Here is a 19,832-nt window from a genome sequence, read left to right as displayed (position 1 = left end):
CTAGAGCTCTACATGTGGATGCATCACTAAGGCATCTTTGGAATGACAGTGAGAGATGGATATAGGGAGACAAACAGGGAAGAGGTGAACGGGCTTTGTCTTTTGCCAGAAAAAGCAGTTCAGACAGGGTGGTTGACAGGCAGGTTGACTGCTTGTGGATTAGGATCAGAGAGGCTGGTTTGGGATGTTTTGACATTATTTCATGGACTATGCGATCAGGACAATGAATTGGACAAAGTCATGTTTAAGCACTTTATGGGCCCTTGTTCTATCAGGAGACTTTAATTTCTCTAATACTTGCTGGGAGGGCAACACAGTGGAATATGAGCAATCCAAGAAGTTTTTGAAGTGTCCAGCAGTCAAAGGAACTAATTCACATGTAATATAGATCAGTCTGGGCAATGCTATCCTGGATTTGCTACTTAAAGAACAAGCAGGTGATAATCGATGGCAGCTTTGTCTTGTAGCAACCATGAAATGGAGTTCAAGATCATCAGGGGAGTGAGGAAAGCAGGTAGTAAGGTACAGGCCCTGGACTTCAGAAAAGCAGACTTTGCTTTATTTGGGGAAGTGGTGTGATCCTTTAAGAGGCAGCTCTGCAGCATAATGAGCTCAAGAGATCTGGCAAGCCTTTAAGGACAACATGGTCCAAACAGGATTATGGTTCCTCCCAATACACAGGGAAATGAGTAGATGTGTCAGGAGGCCAACTTGTCTAAACAGGGAACTCGGGATAGAGCTCCAGTGGAGGGAAGAAAACAGTGCTTCATGTTAGAGGAGGAACTGAGGACAGGCTACAAGAAGGAAATAGAGAACTATTGCCCAGGCATTGCATTGGTCTTAGGAAAGCCAAAGCTCACTGCAATTGAAAGTAGCAAGGATGTCTAGGGCAGGCAGAACAGATTCTGCTACTCCATGACTCCATGAGCAGTGAAAAGAAAAAAAAGGAAAAAAAAAGGGGATTGGGAAACTGAGCGGGGAGAGACTTTCTGTTGGGTGGGAAGGGTGATTTAGTGACAGTGGATGCAGATAAGGCTGAGATACCTGATGCTTTCTCTGCCTGCACCCTCACTGACACCAGGCTTCCAGCTAGAGGCAAAGTTTAAGGAAGAGAGGAGCTGGAAACTCTTTTGACATCTTGACCCATATAAGAGCCTGGGACCTGCTGGGCTGCATCATAGAAAGGCTGCTGGTTGTCATTCCTTGAATGAAATTTGCATGAGGTTGTAATGATGGGAGGATGGCAAATATTGCCATCCCGTTCAGGAACAGTGGAAAGGACAATCTGGGGAACTGCAGCCTTATCAGCCTCACTTCAGTCCTCAGAAAGAAAAAACATGGAGCAGGTCCTCTTGGAAGCCACTTCTGGGCACAGGAAGAAGAAAGGGATCGGGAACAAACAGCTGGCATGGATATGCAAAGGGTAAATCATGCTTGACTGATGTGATTGCACTCTGATGGAATTACTAGATGTGGGGATGTGGGCAGGGCAGTGCTATCTGGCTTCACTTTACCAAGGCTTTTATTGCTGTCTCCCGCACTCTTCCTGAATTCAAGTTAAGATGTTGTGGTCTGGATAGGTGAGTAACCATGCCATGAAAAACTGTTTGTGTGACTGAGCTCCAGAAGGTGTAATGGGTAGTGAATCATACTCTTTCTATAAGATGGTTAAGATTGCAGTCTCTAAGGAGCCTCTCTCGAAAGCTGTCCTGTTTCGTACCTTTATCAGTGACAAAAGTGATGTGACATTGCATTTTTCAGAGGAAACCATTCCTTTTGTTTGTGAAATCTTCGTTTTTGTAATGCAGGCAGGTACATGAATAAAAATAAACAATAGCTGCACTGGTCTTAAGCTGTAGGCAGTGTTAATCTATTTAGCTCTATTTGGGGGACATTTTTAATGAAGATTGTTTTTTACAGTTATTTAACTATTTCTCACTCTACCAAACTTTTCATATAAAAAATTGCCCAGTTTTTGACTCACTAATACATTCAAAATGAATCTTGAGCATACATCTGTATGTAAGAGCACATATAGTACTACATAAGAGCTGTACTTTATTTCAGTTATTTACATTATTGGCAGATTTGACTATACTATATTGCCTACTTAATATTTAATATTCCTTTAAAAAAAAAAAAAAAACCCTGAAACTACTGGTTTAGGATAGTGTGTCACTGTGTCTGAATGTATGCTTTATGGCCTCGTCTCTTTGTCCTTAGGAAAGCTCCTGCTTTCTGAAAAACAGATTTAAGTGTAAACCTGAGGGACAATAGGTATAATGGCAGATTGACATCTATGTAATATACTGTAGCTACCAGTACTATTATTAGCAGATACAAAACCCTCAATCAGGAATGTTGATCTTGTCAGTTAGTTTCTTCAGAAATTTAATTGACTCAAGTTTGAGAAATGTATTAATAGATATAATTCTGCGTGCCAGTGATGCTTGCCTGACATGCCTGTCTCGACCATTTTCTTCTGGAGTATTGTGTCCAGTTCTGGGCTCCACAGTACAAGAGGGATGTGGAGCTGCTGGAGAGAGTCCAGCGCAGGGCTACAAGGATGATCAGGGGCCTGGAACATCTGCCCTATGAGGAGAGGCTGAGGGAGCTGGGCCTGTTCAGCCTGGAGAAGAGAAGGCTGAGAGGGGATCTGATCAGTGTCTATAAGTACCTCAAGGGAGGGCGTGAGGAAGATGGTGCTGGCCTCTTTTCAGTGGTGGCCACTGACAGAACTAGAGGTAATGGCCACAAACTGAAACACCAAAAATTCCATAGGAACTTAAGGAAAAATTTCTTAACAGTGAGGGTGACAGAGCACTGGAACAGGCTGCCCCGAGAGGTTGTGGAGTCTCCTTCTCTGGAGATCTTCCAAACTCGCCTGGATGCCACCCTGTGCCACGTGCTCTAGGTGTCCCTGCGTGTGCAGGGGGGTTGGACTAGATGATCTCTAGAGGTCCCTTCCAACCCTAAGCATTCTATGATTCTATGATTCTATGATTTTTAGTGGATGTGTTGTTTTGTGTTTCCATTAGGTGAAGCTGTAGGAGCTGGACTTTTACAGTGTTGTTCTGTCCCACTCCTTGCAATGACTGTTCAATCACCAAGTATGTACATGGACAATATCATGAGGGGTGGCTGCTCATGTAAGAAATGTAGCTCAGAAATGTGCTGAGTTTGGCAGCATTGGAGGCTGTCTGTAGGCAGAATTGATAGGCATAAATAATACTGTTGTACAGGCAATTGCTTCTTGTTTTAATACATGCGGTTTGATCTTAAAGATTGCTCAAAAGAGGCTTAGGTATCTGAAGTTAGCAATTGTCTGAAGGGATATTGCAGTTAGGCTCAGGAAGTCACCGCTTATGAAGCAGAGAACAGGGATCCTTGAAGAACCAGTATTTGTTGCATGTCTCAGAAAGGCTGAAAATATATATATGATTTATCAGGACGTTTCAGAGGGAAAATATTTTCTGTTGTGTTCCGACTGTAGTCTACAAACTAGCGTGGATTAGTGCAAACTTTACCGAGAGAAGGTCAGAATAAGCCAAACAGGAATTAGAATTCACAGAAAGGATAAAATTTTAAGTTATTTGTTACTGCTAGTTACTTTAAGTGATTAGTAGCTTCATTGCATGTGCTCGATGTTGCTTACAGACAGACAGCAAGATAATATAAATTTAAATTAGGGTAGTCTAGCCTTTGAACTGACTCAATCTGCCAGTTCTTACCTGACCTCCCTTATTATCAAATAAGATGTCATGCTGTGATGTAATACTGTGATACTGAAGATAAAAGTAGAATTGTAGAATTTTAAGTGCTTGCGCAAAGCCAAAAAGCACCTACTGGCCTATACATCATCTGGCACTCGAATGTCAACCCTACTGCTGCTGAATGCACCAAGGCAGCTGAGAACTAGTAGCTCAGCAGTCCAAAATTGACATTTGTTTTTGTCTATGCCACATGCAGACCTGTGTCTGTTGACCAGAGCCTTGAAGCAGTGCCTCAGTCTTGGCACTGAGCTTGGGTCCCTTATTTATCAGTTAAGGTCTCTTTATCGCTTATCGACTTCAAACAAAAAAGAGTTTATTTACTTCAAACTTTTTTGTTTGCAGTAAATAAGTGATTAAAATCTCTTGACTAGGATGCATTTTTCTAGTGTGAAAAATACAGGTACCTTCATTGAACGTCAGTGGTGGTTTCGCATTGCGTTGGAACATAGTGTAACCTTGAAAGTGCATCCAAATTAATTATATTCTTATCCTTCCCACAGGGATTTCAAAGAAACTGTAGAATCTTGAGCAGTAATTATAGATGTTCTTTTGATTGCAAATGATTGATGACCTTCTAATTACATGGATATTCTTTACCTACTGAATCGTTTTAGTCGTTAATGTTTCTGATATTAATCAGAAAGTTTGTTTTTTTGTGCAATTCTCAAAAGTCTTGCTCAAATGCTAATAAAATTTTACTGAATTTTACATACATGGATGAAAAATACCTGTGGGAATATGTGTTACCATAAAAGTATGAATATTTGAGTGTAGTGTTTTTCTACTCTTTAAATATGTTATAATTTGGAATTTCAGAGTGCATCTTTCTTGTTAAAATATCCAATGGTAAATTAAATAGCCAACTTTATCTTGAAAATCTACTGCGAATTCTGTGTTTATCTAACAGATTATATCTTTTTTATAGAAAGTGTTCTTCTATAGCAATAGAGAAGATAGCATTAAGAAAATTATTTCATTATGAACAGTAGAGAGTTGAGAGAGGATGAGAAACCTGGGGGAGTTTGGAGGCTCTGAGCCAAAGTAACATTCTCCAGAGGTAAGACCTCTGCGACTTTAGGTTATTTTGGGTATTTTGCATGAAAGTCTTGCAGTGGCAAGGTCTGAGTCTGTGGTATGTAATAATTTCTGTTCTTACCACCTTTCTGTTTCATCCAACAGAAAATCATAGATATAGGTTGGTGGAGATATCTGTTTATGTAATAGTGGGTGACTGCATCGCAGCACACAAGGAAGGTGGTGGGAGGGAGGACTCCGATGGGGCTGGGATCACGTTGGAGCTGCACTTTGGGGTGCTGGGCTCACGCTGTTGGAATTGGGCCCTTGCGTGGACTGGCCTGTCAGCTGCATCGGGGTTTCCTCAGGCCTCCAGTTTGGATGAGGAACAGCCGCACAGTCCTGAAGTGCCAGCAGGAAGACCCATGACTTGGAGTAGCCCAGCTGGCCTGGTAAAAATGATAGCTTGCACTTTGTCTAGCTTGTAGTGTTTGCCTCATGATGGTTTTATGAACATATGTTGTGTGGCAAACTAAGGAAGAACTGCAGGAGACCTGATGTAAAATACATATTTATTTATTTATTTATTTATTTTCAGAGAGGAGGAAAAAAAGGGAAATGAGAATTAAGCCCATGAACATGCTGTGTCAGACAAAAATGTTTAAAGAAGTCAACAAAAGTTGTTATGAGCCTGGGTCAGATTGTCAAGGGATTGCCACGCTGCAGATAAGGCCCTGAACTGTAACCAGGAATTTAAGGAAAAGGACAGGAAAAACACTGTCTCTCACTGTCTCTGGGTTTTAGTAGGCTAACTAATGCAATAATTATATCAATAAGTTTTAAAAGCAAATTTGTCTCTTTGCTGCTATTTTTTTCATTTCAATGGGATAAACATTGAGCAATAGCTAACAGAACAGGAAAAGAAAATTAAGTGTAACAGAAAAGGTGGATGGAAGAAGAAAGATTTTAAAAGCTCAACAGAATACAGGGAGCTAATAAAACTACAGATACTGTGACCTTAGGGACTGAAACATGCTAGACACACTGATGTATAGATGCGATACTTAAATGTGCTATGAGGGGAAATCCAGTAATCCTCACTAAACAAAAATCCCATTGAAGCCGGTAGAAGATTTGGGTGAACAAGGAATGTATAACTGGGCAATTAGAGACAAACTTGCAGCCTGACCTTGACTGGGCCTTTGTGCCTGTGATTAGCTGTACCCATAGCATCTCAGCACATTTGTTTAAAGGCACAGTCAGTTTTAATTAAATCTGAAAAAAAATGCAATTATGCCAGCAGATTCATTACTTTCAACTTCTAATTGATCCAAATGGCAAATGCAAGTAATTCTAGAATACAAATAAAAGGTTCACTTTTAAAATCTGAGTCTTACAGAACAGCAAAAATTCTACGTTCTTTGTTGACTTCATTCTCTGGCAAAACAGGAATTTAATAGATGCTGTTCAATTCTTGTCTGTAATAAAAATGTTTGACATTTTTCTGACTTTTCAGAAATGGAAGACAGGTCTGACAAAAGGTCAGAAATAACTTGAGAGTTAAATTAACTAAAAATAAATAACAGCATCTACCATAAACTTTCAGAAAGGTACCTTAATGCCTTATCTTATAATTGTTCTTAAGTCACTTGACTATGGAACAAACTGTTCTGAAGTTTCATTTGTGTTCTTGCCATCTTAGTTCAAACACAATTAAAACAAAGTTCAAATATAATTAAAAATAAACAATATATTTTCTTTGAAAACAAAATTTGATTCAGCATACCAGAAGTGTCATTCACGCTGCCGTTATTCCAACGGGACAAGTCTCAATCCCCTTATGTGTGAAAGCATTGAGGAGTTTTCAGTAAAAGAAATGCTAGAAACATACATCGAAACAGAATAGTTTAGTCCTGTAAAAGATAATGTCAGCAAACACAATACACACTTGTTATAAGCAGAAAAGAGTGTATATTCAGCTCTGAGGTCCTGCAAAGACTTGTGTGCGCTTCATGCTACACACAATCAGTTGCAGGGTGGAAGAAAAATCAAAGGAATCCTATTACACACAAATCCCTCATGGTTTTACATGCAAATTATTGTAAATAATCTCTGCAGATTGACTTTTGAAAGTAGTTTGGTATGCAGAAAGAGCCGTTCCTGAAGAATTTTTGGTAGAGCTAAAGAAATTCAAATTTCTGACAAATTTTTTTAAAAAAATCCTGGAAACTTTTGTGAAAACTGAATAACAACATTTATTTTGTTCAGAAAGGGCCAGAGCCCTTTACCTTGAGTTAATTGCATATCACTTTCATATTATAATATGGATTAGAGGCCATCTGCATTTTCTAGTCCTTTTGTAATGTCAGGTTTGTACCTTTCCTCTAAAGAATGAAGTCTCAAGATGTGCCGTGCCTGAGCTTGGGTGCTAGGTTGCACCATCCTGGGTTCTCACCAGTCTCATTCCTTAATCTCTTTACCCTTTTTCCTGTTTTCCCATCACAAATGTACCTGGATTTGCTCACTTACAGTTTTCTCTGAAAAACCTGTGGCCAGGTTTGCTTAAAATAATGGCTTAGTTCTAAGAACGGATAAAAATATTTCAGCATAATAGTAAGATTTATGCATGTGCTTAACTTGTATCTTTCAAGAGTCTTTGAATAACGAGAGTCTCTGTTCACATTTTTTAACAGTATGCCTCTTTTTAATCTAATTATAAATCCCTTTTTTGATGGGTTTAGATAAGAATTCAGGTAATTTAGTAGTATTTTATAGGGAAAGTTTCAACTAGAGGCATCGTTAGAGTTTTAAGATACAATATAACTTTTACCAGAGACTATACACCTACAACCAGTGGAACCTGATAGCTCTGGGCATACTTTACAAATCTGTGTCCTTGCAAAACTGTGTCCCACAGTGAAGCCTTCTTTGAAAAGTCGTTTGGTAACACTGTGTTCAGCACTGGATTACCAAATGTCTCCTGTCAGTATAATTTAGGAGTGATCCAGTTTAATACTGCTAATAGACCATGACCTTTTTTTAGGGTGACATTATAGTACAATGCACTATTCAGAATAATTAAAGCCAGAAATAATGGGCAACATATATTTGTCTTAATTTGGTTGCGTAGAAGGGAATTGTGACCGAACCCCAGTCTGGTTCTTGCATTTGCCGTTCTCAAAGATTCTTTTGCCTTTTCCCATCTCTCACGCCTTCCTGACAGGTCTCTTAATGCCGTCAGACTTTCCCATAGTACAGTGAGCTTTCTCCTTCGCTGATACAAAGGCGTTACTTCTTTTTCTCCTGATCAATCAAAGACCCTTGGGCTGTTTTTTTTCATTCTCTTTCTTTCTTTCTTCCTTTCTTTCCTTCCCCCAAGTACAGCAGTGCTGTGGCAGTCCCACAAAGCTGCTGATGTTCCATCCTGGAGTTTGGAAGGAGGTTAGCCCAGCAGGGAGGAAGCCGTGGGATGCCTGGCATCCCTTTCCTCCCTAGGGACAAGGAAAACCTGCACTGCTGGTCTCAGTCCTGCAAAGTGCCACTGGTGCAGGCTCTTCCACCAGAGGAAAAGTGCTATTCTTCCATGTCCAACTCTTCCATACTGCTTGAACGTTAAATCGCTGTATTTATTTGCGTTTAAATAGTTTGCTTTTAATGGAACAACATGCTTTTGTGTGCGAGTAGAGGGTTTTGTTATTGTCTTTTGTTTTTAAACTGCTTTCAATGTAGTGTTGTACTTAAAGGCTTGAAAATAAATCTTCTTCTCTTTGTACTCTTCTAATCCATGTGGAATTTTGGGATTAAGATTGGATAGTGCTTTTCTCTGTTGTCTGTTTCCCGCAGCATCAAAGCACAAAGCAAAAACATTACAGGCTAAGTGTAGTGTTTTTGTTCCTGTATAATTTCTCTGTAACAGATGTCAGTGATAAAAAGACAAAAGAGATCCAAGAACGTTCCACGCAGAATTTAGGATGGAACAAGTTTCAAACGAGATTAACAGAATGGCACAAATAGGCGCTGGAGAGCAAGTCCTTTGCGATCTGTGCCTACCTCACACTAATGAAATTCAGATGGTCTCTTTTTTAGGCCCGTGTTATCAAAGAAGTTTTATATAAAATGTTTGGGCAACCCCCAACTTTGACGTCAAAAATAAAAGCTTCCTTTTTTTTTTTTTTTCTCCTGGTGTCTCATTAATGAAATCATAAAATAGCTAAATTAGACATTACTTTTGATGGAATATACTTAGAGACTCATGAGAATTTAATGAAATGCACAGGTTTCTAAGGGACTGTCACTTTTTTCATTTGTAGGAAAAATGCCTAGAATAATTTAAAATAGCTATTTTGCAACTGGAATTGCTGTTTGATAACTGACTCGTTATTCTCTAGCTTTTGTTGAGCTTTAAGCAGTGTATTATGTTTAGAGTTGGAATATTTGTTGGAATAGGCAATGTGACAAGGTAGGTGGTCTTCTAATTAATATTTTTGTTCAGATCTGTAAACTCTGCAAGGCTTGTTTAACAGTACAGAAATCATGTCCTATTAAATTGAGACATTTGTTTAGGAATAAAGTTCAACTTTTTCTTTGAAATGTAATTGATCTTGTTTCATGGTCTGTGAAATTGTTTATTTTTAAGAACTGTTTTCAAAGTATAATTAATTCAAGAAAATTCTGTGACCTGTTGCTAAATATTTAGACCATGGATTAATTATATTTGCTGAGAGCTTTAAATAGTGATTTAAGCACTTGGTGAAAAGGAAAGTTACTTAGCAATGAAAGAAATTACACAAGAGTGGTAAGAGGTGATGTGTGCCTTTAATACTTCTTCCTTACAAATAGCCACCTTGTTAAAAATTAGAGAATAAACAAGTCGGATTTAAGACTACTTTAAAAATAGTGAGACAGTTTCTTGTGATGTACCCGTATGTGTTTGGCATAACTCAGAAACATTCTTAAAAATAAGCTATTTCTTACCCCCACTGTTACAGAAACCTTTTTTTTTTAATTGGGCATTGACTCCTAGGATAGAAAACATTATATAAAAACTACACCTAGTGACTTTTTGAAGCCTGTCATTTGAAATGTGGCCAGAACCCTAATCTATTACTAACAGGATGTCTTCACATAGTAGGTAACCTATGCTTGAGCAGTACACCAGAATGGGCTGGCATTGAAACTGAAATGAAGGAATTAGCCGTTACCTTTCAATTCAGCAAATCTCCACTTGATATTGAGAAGCTACTAAAATCTTCACTGCCTATGTTACATCTGCTGAAGTGATGACAGACAACTGCAGATTTACCATTTTGATGGTTTTCTTCAAAAACTGTCTCCATATTTGTTTGCTTTTAGTGACAGAGCTAATGGCAGTTACTAGTAGAAGTAATGATAATATCGAGGAAAGTTTAGTAAAGATGGAAAATAAACAATCTCATTATAAGGGCATAGTAGTTTATTCTTATGTACTGATTTTGATGAGAGATGCCTGACTGTTCCAAGCAGAAGAAAAGGTTTCAGGGTATTTTAAAAAATTTCAAGATTCAAATCAGTAAAAAAAATAAAAAATTTTTTAAAAAAGAGGTTATAACTAATGTACTCTCTGTTGGAAGGAATAAGATCTTAAAAACAGACTTTTAAATCAAATTTCAGGTTTTAATTATTCAAGTTGTCTTCAGATTAGTGTGATTCATTTTCCTCCTTAATGCTAGTTAAAAGTTAGTTATTTGGGCTTAACAATCAACACTTTTAGCACTTGTTTTACCAGTTTTGCAGAACTCCAGAACTGCAATGTGATGTCAACACAAATGCCTTGTAATGAGGCGTGCAACGTTGGCGCTGGAAACTCTGAGGTTATAATGAACATGTTGAAGAGGGAACAGGAATTCTCATTCTGTAGCTTTCTCCTTCTAAGTGTATCCCTGCGTGTTGGCTGCCCACATGACACAGCAGTTGTCACAGTGTTTTCCCCGTTCTTCAAGACTTGCAGCTTGTCGCAGTGACCGAGCCATACGCTCTGTGATCACTGCATCTCCGGGATGGCCAAGAAGAGGATACGGAAATCTCATGTGGTAGAGAACACGCTGTCTAGCGTCTCCAGGGTTTAGTCAGATATAAACCTTTCATCAGCAATAATCTTCTGTTGTTTCCCAGTCTATTTATAATGCTAGTTAGAAGCTTTGGTACTAATCCGTCAATCAATTAAGGAACCCAGAGCAGCCTTGCTTAACAAGGACTGGTTATCCCACAAATTTCCATGATTTCCTGCCACGCAGGAACGATAGCCTTTGACCTTTAATCCGTGGCTCATCTAGCGCAAACTCCTGAATAGTGAATTGAGCCCATTGATAATAGGCTTAATTTTCATAATTTATTTTTTAATAACGACTTGCTGTATTCCTAGCAAAACTCTGTAAGGATTTGCTTGACTGAAGTTGGAAGACTATAGATGGGAAACAGAGCGTATTTCAGGCTGCTGAAATGGATGAGAACAAAAACGTTTCTGTTACTGCAATCCAGTCATGAATTTGCTTCAAGAGAAGATCATGAATATTCAGGGTCTGGCTGAGATGCTACCAAGCTCTTTTACTTTTTATTGCAGTCGGGATGATGTTTACCAGGTTGACATCCTTTCTGTTCCCATTTCTACACCCATGTACATGTGTACATGTGCAAAATAAGGGTTTAGACCTTTGTTCAAATTTCTCACAGGACTCTTGCATTACAGTTTCTAGCTGTATTAGATACTGTGCGATCTACAGGAACGTCTTCATTGCCCAGACTCATAAAGACCTGGAGAAGTGGCCACCTAAGACATGCTTCCAAAGAAACCAGCAAGCACAGCAGGGAGTTTCTCTACAGTGGGAGGAATTATATTTTTTTTTTTCTTTCTCTCATTCCCAGAGAAATTGGCCTGGCATCAAAAAGGGTATTTTAATAAGTAATTTCCCCTGAAAGTATGAAACCACTGGCATTTTGTTAGGGAAGGCTGGGAACCACTCAGGAATGCAGGCACTTGGGGAGTAAGCACCAGCCAAGAAGTGTGTTTCAGATCCCAGCAGCAGATTATTAGTGGATTTAAGGACCAAATATAAGTTCCTCTGCAAATGTATAATCTGAAGCTGTTTGAGCATATTCCAAGGATACCCAAGTAAAACGCTTAAAAATGCTGATTCATGTGAAAAATGGATATCCCATGAAGTGGAAATTGGTTGCTAACTACCTCAACTTAAGTACTGATAAATATAATAGCAGTAATAAGATTCCAAGGTGGTTTTCCTGCAGTTTAGATGTCTCCCCCCAAGAATGTTCTGAACCAAAGAAAAATATGGCTTATTATTTAGTAGTGAAACATAGAGTTTCCCCTCATAACCAATGTCTTTTTTTTTTTTTTTCTTCTTCTATTTTCTACCTTTGCCTGGCATTATTCTTGATTTTAAAATGCCAGCAGGAATAACAGTCACTTACAAAATAATGTATTTCATATCATATTTATTTTACAACTTTGTTTTTATAATGTGTTTGATGTGTTTTGTATGCTCTTTGGGACACCGACTGATTCTAATCTCTGTTGTTTTCATGCTGTTTTGGTTTAGTTCAGGTAACTGAAATAGTCTTATTACTTATTTCAAGTAACGTGACTGTTAGTTGAAATAGCTCATGTTACCATTTCACTTCTGTAAGGCATTGTTTTCTTACTGTATGCAATGGCAACTTCACAAGTTTGCAATTTTGGACAACCTATTCAATTTTACTAAAGCCAAACCAGTGCATGCAAAGTCAAATTTGGTCTGTTGTAGTATGACTGTAGGTGATGTTCGAAAAAGTTAATTTTAAGTCTTGGGTATGGCTAAGGTACGTTAATGAGAGTATTTCTTTTTTTATTGCTGTCAACTTCCAAAAAATAGTGCTGACATACATGAAAATTAGAGTAAAATATTATGCAAGTGAAGTGTTTATACATACTTTTCTTTTGCAATATTTCCATTTGCTTGCAGTTGGTTTCAACATTCTAATGTAACTACTTGTTTTTTAATGCATTTCAGTTGGTCAATAAATGCAGTACACAAGCATATTAGAGTGGAAGGTTTTATAGGCAGAATTTTCCTATTAAGAATTGTTAACAAAATACTTGAAAATGAAATGAACTGACAACTATAATCAGAGCAGATGCATGAAGTACCATTATAGCACATCGCGCCATCAATTACGTGTCACGTAATCTGCCAAATATTAAGTGTTCTGACCTTTGCTATTAATAGAGGCAGAAACTGGGGACACGTGAAAGACAAATAACATAATGCATGGAAAATTTATTATAGATTTAGTATTGCAAATAGTTAAGGAGTCTACTTGATTTCCTGTCCCTCTTTTTCTGAACAGTAATTTTATGCAAAACTAGACATAACCATGTAGTGGAATCCCACAAGATGGAAAGCCTATTGTGGTAGAATAGGAAGTTCCTGAACTAAATAATTTATAGTGAAAGAAAATAGAATGCATATGATGGAGAAAAGTCCTTCCTCTGAAGCACTGATTTTCTGCTTTCCTCTGAAGGTAGAGAGTAGATCGTAGAATGCTTTTCCAGAAAAATCGTCACGTAATTGATCCAGGATTTTGTGTGGAGTTCACTGCAACTGATTCATCTGAAAAGCAGTGGAATGTTTACATTTGCAAGAAAGTAAATTTGGGGCCTAAAAGTTTTATAATTGCCCTTATCAAAACACTTGTTAATGTTATGTTACTTTCTGGCAATAGAACAAATGTTAGGTTTAATATTAATTTGTTTTATTTTAATCTTAAGATTACATTTGGGAATAACCAGCACAGTGTGAGTAATTGCATATCCAAACCATATTGCTTCCCAAACTTCACTAATTTGATCTCACATAAGATTGCTGAAAATAGAGCTCTTCTGATTTGTAGTATATGTTTTTTCTATTTATATTCTTTGTGCCTTAGCATAACTTCTGAAGTTTAAAGTCTGTACTATTCTGATGTTTAATAACAAAACAATATGTTGATGTTTAATGACAGTGATTTTTGTATGTGTTCTACATTAAAAGCCTATGCACAATTTAAAAAAGAGCAAAGAACTTGGATTAGAAAGTAGGGATAGAGTCAACTTAATTGTGTGAAATTAATCAAAATTTGGACAAAGCAGAAATTTATATAGCCAAGCCAAAGCTATTATACTTAGAAAAGTAGTTTTATTCACTTCTTTAAAAAGTAAGACTCTTGCGTTAAATAATCTTTTAACAATCTGATGTATTTATTATACGCAGGAGACTCTTCTAATCAACCATAATTTAAGATCGAGCTCAATATTCATGTCAGCAATGAGGTTTGATAGTCATACAAAAGACAAATTGTGTCTACGTTCATTTAAACAGTTTGACACAGATGAGAATAATTTGCAGCACTTCAAAAATATAAAAATGCCTTTGGCACGCTTTCTGTGGCTGTATTGGGGAGAGATATGTGCGTTTTGATATGAGCATAAACCAAAAGCCAGTGTAATTCCTACTCTTTTCTCCTTATTCAGGACACTGCATACACCTTTCCTTCCCCCCCACCCCCAAAGTCTGAAGAGGTGAGAGAACAAAAGCGATTGAGTTGATTTCCTACAGCGTATTCGTAACGTGATTAGAAGTCATTTTTACAGGAAAATTGCTTTGTTAACCTAAGCACAAGATAATTTTGATGGAATAATGATGTTTCATTTTTAAAAGGCAAGTTTGTGCATTTGCTGCACCAGTTGTTTTCCTGTGGTGTTGTCTGAAAGGTGTGTTCACGCTTGGTTATAGAGTACTATTAAATGAGCACTTCAACTTGCAGGCAGTCTTCTCTACCATTTGTGTAACACAGCCCCCGGAAAATCTATGAAGAAATATGTTTGCAAACAGTACTTAGTTAACTTTGCTACCACTAATTTCTTCATGTTTTAAGCTTTGTTTAGAAATAGTTTATATGAGCATACTGAATTTGCTTTCCAGTTGAGAAAGGCATAACTGGATTTCCTGACTAAAGAATATTTCATTAATGCATTTTTCTTCTAACAAACGTAACCTCCCTTCTGCACCCTACACTGGCTTTTTGTATAGTTTCCATCTCTGGTGACTGAGTTAGTTGGTCGTGCTGACTGAGGGACTCGTGCACACAGAGCAGCAGCGTTGGAAAGCGAGGGACTGCTCTGAGTTGGCAGCTAATGTGAAGACAAGGTCCAAGGTACTGCCTGCCTGGATGGTCGGGTCAGACGAGCCCTCCTCCTGAGGCCTCCGAGGTGCCTGAGGTGCTTGAGGTTCATAGCCTGAATGTTAACAACTCCCAGGACAAAGTAAGCTGTCGTTCACTGTTGTGGTTATAAAGGCTTCTTTAGTTAAAACATTCGTTTGAGTCCTTAGCACTTTGGCAATAAAATGGCTTTAAAGTCTTCATTAGCTTTGGTTTCTCTGATTTCAGCAATCTCTCAGGTGAGGCAGACTCACAGTCTTCAATTCTCCTGGATTTGATACCTGAGGAGAAAGTGGATGCTACGCTTGTCCCGTTTCAGCTGTCTGCAAGATAAGGATCAGTTCTGGTGCAGATGAGCCAGCTCAGCACTTGTTTTAGTCAGATAATGCTCTCTTGAAGAAAGCTAGTTTCATGCTTGTCAATGATTGAGAAAATTTATTTTCTTCTTCATAGTTTTATTGAAGTCCTGAGTTTTAATTTCTGTAACTTCATATTTCCTGGTTTAGGCATTTTTTTTACACTACTAAAGCCTTCTCTTTCCTGGACCAGAGTGACAGTTTTGTAGTAATGTACAGAATCTACAGCCAGCTGTTAAGACAGTTCTTGCAAACTATACTTTTATATAGAGTGTCTCATACTGCCACCTAAGGGCTGTGGAGGCTGAGAAGGTGACCAAAGGTTCTTTATATATATTTTATCTACTTACTGCCCTTTTTACTGGAGTTTGCGAAGTTAGCAATTTATGGATAAGAGGGTGAGCAGGGATTCACAGGAGTCCTTTGGAATATATGCTGTTTCAACTGAGGATATAGATGAAGTTTCCAGGAACCTGGAGTCAATGAGAAATCAGAATGTAAATCTGGGTTACAGAAAAATGTAAACGCAAGTTTTGTACAGAAGTCAACAAACAGGAAAATATGATTACAAAATTTTAGACTACTCTTGAAAAAACTTGTTAACAAGTCTAATGCTGATAGGCCTTAAGAGTTTCAGCTGAAATTCCTATTGGAGTGTGCAACCCAGATTTCTTAAAGATAGAAAAGTCCCTGAATTTCTGCTAATTTAAGGCTTAGTGCTCTCTAATGAGAACTTACTCATTTATGTTTTCTCTAAAAAGGTACAGCATTGCATTTTTTTTTCTAATCTTGCTTTTATTGTTTCTACTTCTCTGTGGTTTTCTTTTCTCAACTGAGGGGAAAATGGGCAAAAAACATGTCAGTTTAAGTGTGTATGAGGCTATATGTGTAAATACTTGGGGTCGAAACATTCAAAAACTTATTACAAAACCTTTTGTATTCAGAAGAAAAATATAATTAATTTTCATAACCTGCAAAGTGTACTTGCACAGATTTACTGCTACAGCTCCTTTCTCACACACATCATGTTTTGCACTACATGCTTGATAAAGAATCAAAGCATTTCAGTATTTCTCAGTATAGAATTATGTCATCACCAACTGAAAAAACAGCAGTCTCTGTAATGACAACCCCTTTGAGGGGTTACCCTTTGAGTAAGACTTTATTTTACAGTGTATGACTTGTTTTTTAAGATAGTTTCCAACAAATCTTGTGCAACAGAAAGAGTAATTAATCTTGCATGTAACTTTTAACAGGCTCATGCAAGCAAAGACCTGGAAGAGCAGTTGCGGTCCGTGTCCAGCGTGGATGAACTCATGACAGTACTTTACCCAGAATACTGGAAAATGTTCAAATGTCAACTGAGGAAAGGAGGTTGGCAGCACAACAGGGAACACTCCAGGTTTGACACAAGATCAGATGATTCACTGAAATTTGCTGCAGCACACTATAATGCAGAGATCCTGAAAAGTAAGTAAAGTATGTTCTAACACACAGTAAATTAAAATCCAAAGACTTGTTAGTTGTGTCAAAAAATTTAATAGCTAAGCCTTGTCAAAAGTTTGTTTTGATATAATGTAAAATTCTTGACTATGAAACCTCCTTAATGAAGTAAGTTGTTCCACATACTTTTTTTTTTTTTTTTTTTTTTTTTGGTAATTTCATTTTGAGAGAGGGATATACTACTAAGCCGTTCTTCTGCTTTGCAAAAGGCTATAGAGATTTTGCAGAAGGCAAGAGGGCACTGATGTTTGAATTCAGAACCAGTTTTGTTCTTTTCTGCGATTTAAGTCAAGGCTGGTAATGCTTTATTCCATTACATACTGCTGCTTTAAAAGTGTGAACACTGAGAAGGACCATTTACAGAGATGTGCAGTAGTTCTGTAGACTTTGCTCAAGGTAAAATTTAGCTCAGATGAGAAAGAAAGAAAGTGTGCAGCTTCAGCTGTGGATGCCGTAAGATCTGCTGAACCTTATTTAATTACATGTTAGCTCGGTTATGAGTTTTCCTCTGCTCCATGACAACATGACATATCCCTGTGAAGAGAAATTAGCTAGAAGTTAACCTAGGGTATAAATAATATAATAAAGGGTGTGACCCTACAGATGCATATTCTAGCTCTAAACTTAAAAACTCTACTAATTGACTGCAGGAGTATTATTTTTAAACAGCTGCTTTGTAACACGTGAACCTCCATATAACTTGGCAGGTATTGATACTGAATGGAGAAAAACTCAGTGCATGCCACGTGAAGTTTGCGTGGATGTGGGAAAAGAGTTTGGAGCAACTACAAACACCTTCTTTAAACCCCCATGTGTATCCATCTACAGATGTGGAGGTTGCTGCAATAGTGAAGGACTCCAGTGTATGAATATCAGCACAAATTACATCAGCAAGACAGTAAGTTCTCATTCTTATTACAATTAAGGTGGTCCTTAATGTGTATTTGATCATGCATATTTTAATCCTAATTACTGCTACTAGGGGGAAGGGAAAAAATCAATTCCAGAGTACATGGAAGAAACATCTGAAAAGACGACTGCCTCGAAAAATATTTAGCAGTCTCCTCCACCAATATTATGAGGATGATATAAAAAAAATAGATTATGATGTCCACTTCTGACTTTTGAAATTATTCATGAAATTTAACTTTCTCCTCTTTTTGCATCTACCATCTGTCTGCTGACTGAGGCAAGCATCCTCTAGAAAAATTGTTTATAATTTTTTTAGCAAAGACAATATTATAGCATGTGTGAACAGGATTCATGCTGGAAGCATGCATCTATTCAGAGTCATAGATTTAGCTTTTCCTTACTTTTAGGAGCTTAATGTCTACAATTTTAAGAGACGTTAGTGCAATATAGATTTTTAGGGTTTAATTTCTCCGTGTGTGTGTATTTTACTTTTATGGTTCAGCCATAGTGATGGGATAAGGGGGCATGTGAAGATGATGCATTGAACATATCAGCCATCCTCTAAGGAAAACCATAAATACATTAATCTGTTTTATGTAATTGTGGCAATTGCCACATCATCTGCTTTTCAAACTCTTTGCTACTCTACTTTTTCTAATACTGGTAGGCTTTTTGATGTTGGGGGGGTGGCTTTGCTTTATGTTTTGAAGTTTCCTATTTTTCATATAAATCTTTGCTTCCTTTTTCAAAAAGATTCTTCTCAGTAAGATGCAATATGTCTCCATAAGGAAGGCATGAAACTCCATGACCCACCGTAAGTTGGTAGTAAATGGGAATGTCGTACCGTTATGAAGCTTAGTGCTCTAAATCTTCTTGAGAAAGGATTAAGAAATTGAGAGTATAATCAGAAGAGATAAAAATAACCTTTTTTATACATGTTACATTTGCCCCCATTCCTCACCAAACCTATCCACCTGAAATGGTATCTTCTACCAAGAGTTTTCAGTCCTGAATGTGAGCCTATACTGGATAACCATAAAGCACAGGGATAATGCAACTTAAAGAGCTTGGGTAAGGAAAGCTACTACACTGATTTTAGGCATATGTATATGTGTGTGTATGTATATATGTATATAAATTCGTAGCTACCAACAGCTGGTGAATTTTTTTTTAGTGTATTTATAAAGTTTGTCTTACCTGAATAAAGGATGCTGTAGTTACAAAGACTGTGGTAGCATGTAGCACAGATGTCCTGTTCTTTGAGGACAATGTCAGGTAGTGATAAATAATCCATATATACTCTTCTCTGTGGAACAAAGTCATTGGAGGTCTGCAAGAACAGTTTTAAACTGGTAGTGATTTTGTTTGTTTACTTTCGTGATGTCATTGGTTGAAGTAATGTCTTCACTGAAGTATTAGAGTAGTAAAAGATTGAGAAACACTGGAGAGGAAAATATTAGAGGGCTCATCAGAAAGAGAGAAGAGGTATCATTTTGTTTCCTTGCCTATTCAGCAAGAGCAAGCATTTTATCTCTGAGTTTTCTGTGTTGCTTCTGCTCTTCAGTTGTATTTGGTCCTTGGCAGAGTGCATTTTAAAAATACCTATATAAGGGAAGAGAGCTTAGTCTAGCTATATTTTTCATCTGTTATCTCAAATCTTTTTAAAGTTATGTGAACACAGCTTACCCTATTTCAAATCAACATCAGGAAGAAAAAATAATGGATTCAAGACCCTTCTGTGGAATTTACAAACTCGACACATTAACTGCTATTATCCCTTTATTTCCTGAATGAAATGAGAACAAAATGAGAACAAAGATGCCTAGTAACCAGGCATCTTTTTTTTTTTTTTTTTTTTTTTAAGTCCACCATAGTTTAGCTTTATTTTTAGCTTTATTTTTGTTGCATAAACTCCATAAGATACCTTGCATAAACTTCATTCTGTTCACCCTACAGAAAAAGTGCCTCCTGGGAGATGAATTTTCAGAGATAGGTCTTACTATGAAGGGAAAACCTGGCAAACACTGACACTGTTTCCAGACAT

General features: G+C 37.5%; 1 protein-coding gene and 1 long non-coding RNA gene across 2 annotated transcripts in view; both read left to right on the top strand.

Moving 5' to 3' along the window:
- Positions 1-19,832, top strand: part of LOC148594692 (uncharacterized) — a 524,454-nt gene that overhangs the window by 480,735 nt on the left and 23,887 nt on the right. The window lies entirely within an intron of this gene.
- VEGFC (vascular endothelial growth factor C) overlaps positions 1-19,832 on the top strand; it is a 72,069-nt gene that overhangs the window by 34,186 nt on the left and 18,051 nt on the right. Inside the window, exons 2-3 of the mRNA XM_088524623.1 lie at positions 16,630-16,843; positions 17,584-17,774. Coding sequence (XP_088380749.1) covers positions 16,630-16,843; positions 17,584-17,774 — 405 coding nt within the window. The remainder of the gene's footprint in view (positions 1-16,629; positions 16,844-17,583; positions 17,775-19,832) is intronic.

The sequence above is a fragment of the Tinamus guttatus genome, unplaced genomic scaffold (genome assembly GCF_059628265.1).
Source record: "Tinamus guttatus ecotype Peru unplaced genomic scaffold, ASM5962826v1 Tinamus_guttatus_pri_ptg000213l, whole genome shotgun sequence".
In the NCBI taxonomy this organism is placed as follows: domain Eukaryota; kingdom Metazoa; phylum Chordata; class Aves; order Tinamiformes; family Tinamidae; genus Tinamus; species Tinamus guttatus.
Note: the sequence above shows the minus strand (reverse complement) of the source record. Positions and strands in the feature narration are given on the sequence as shown.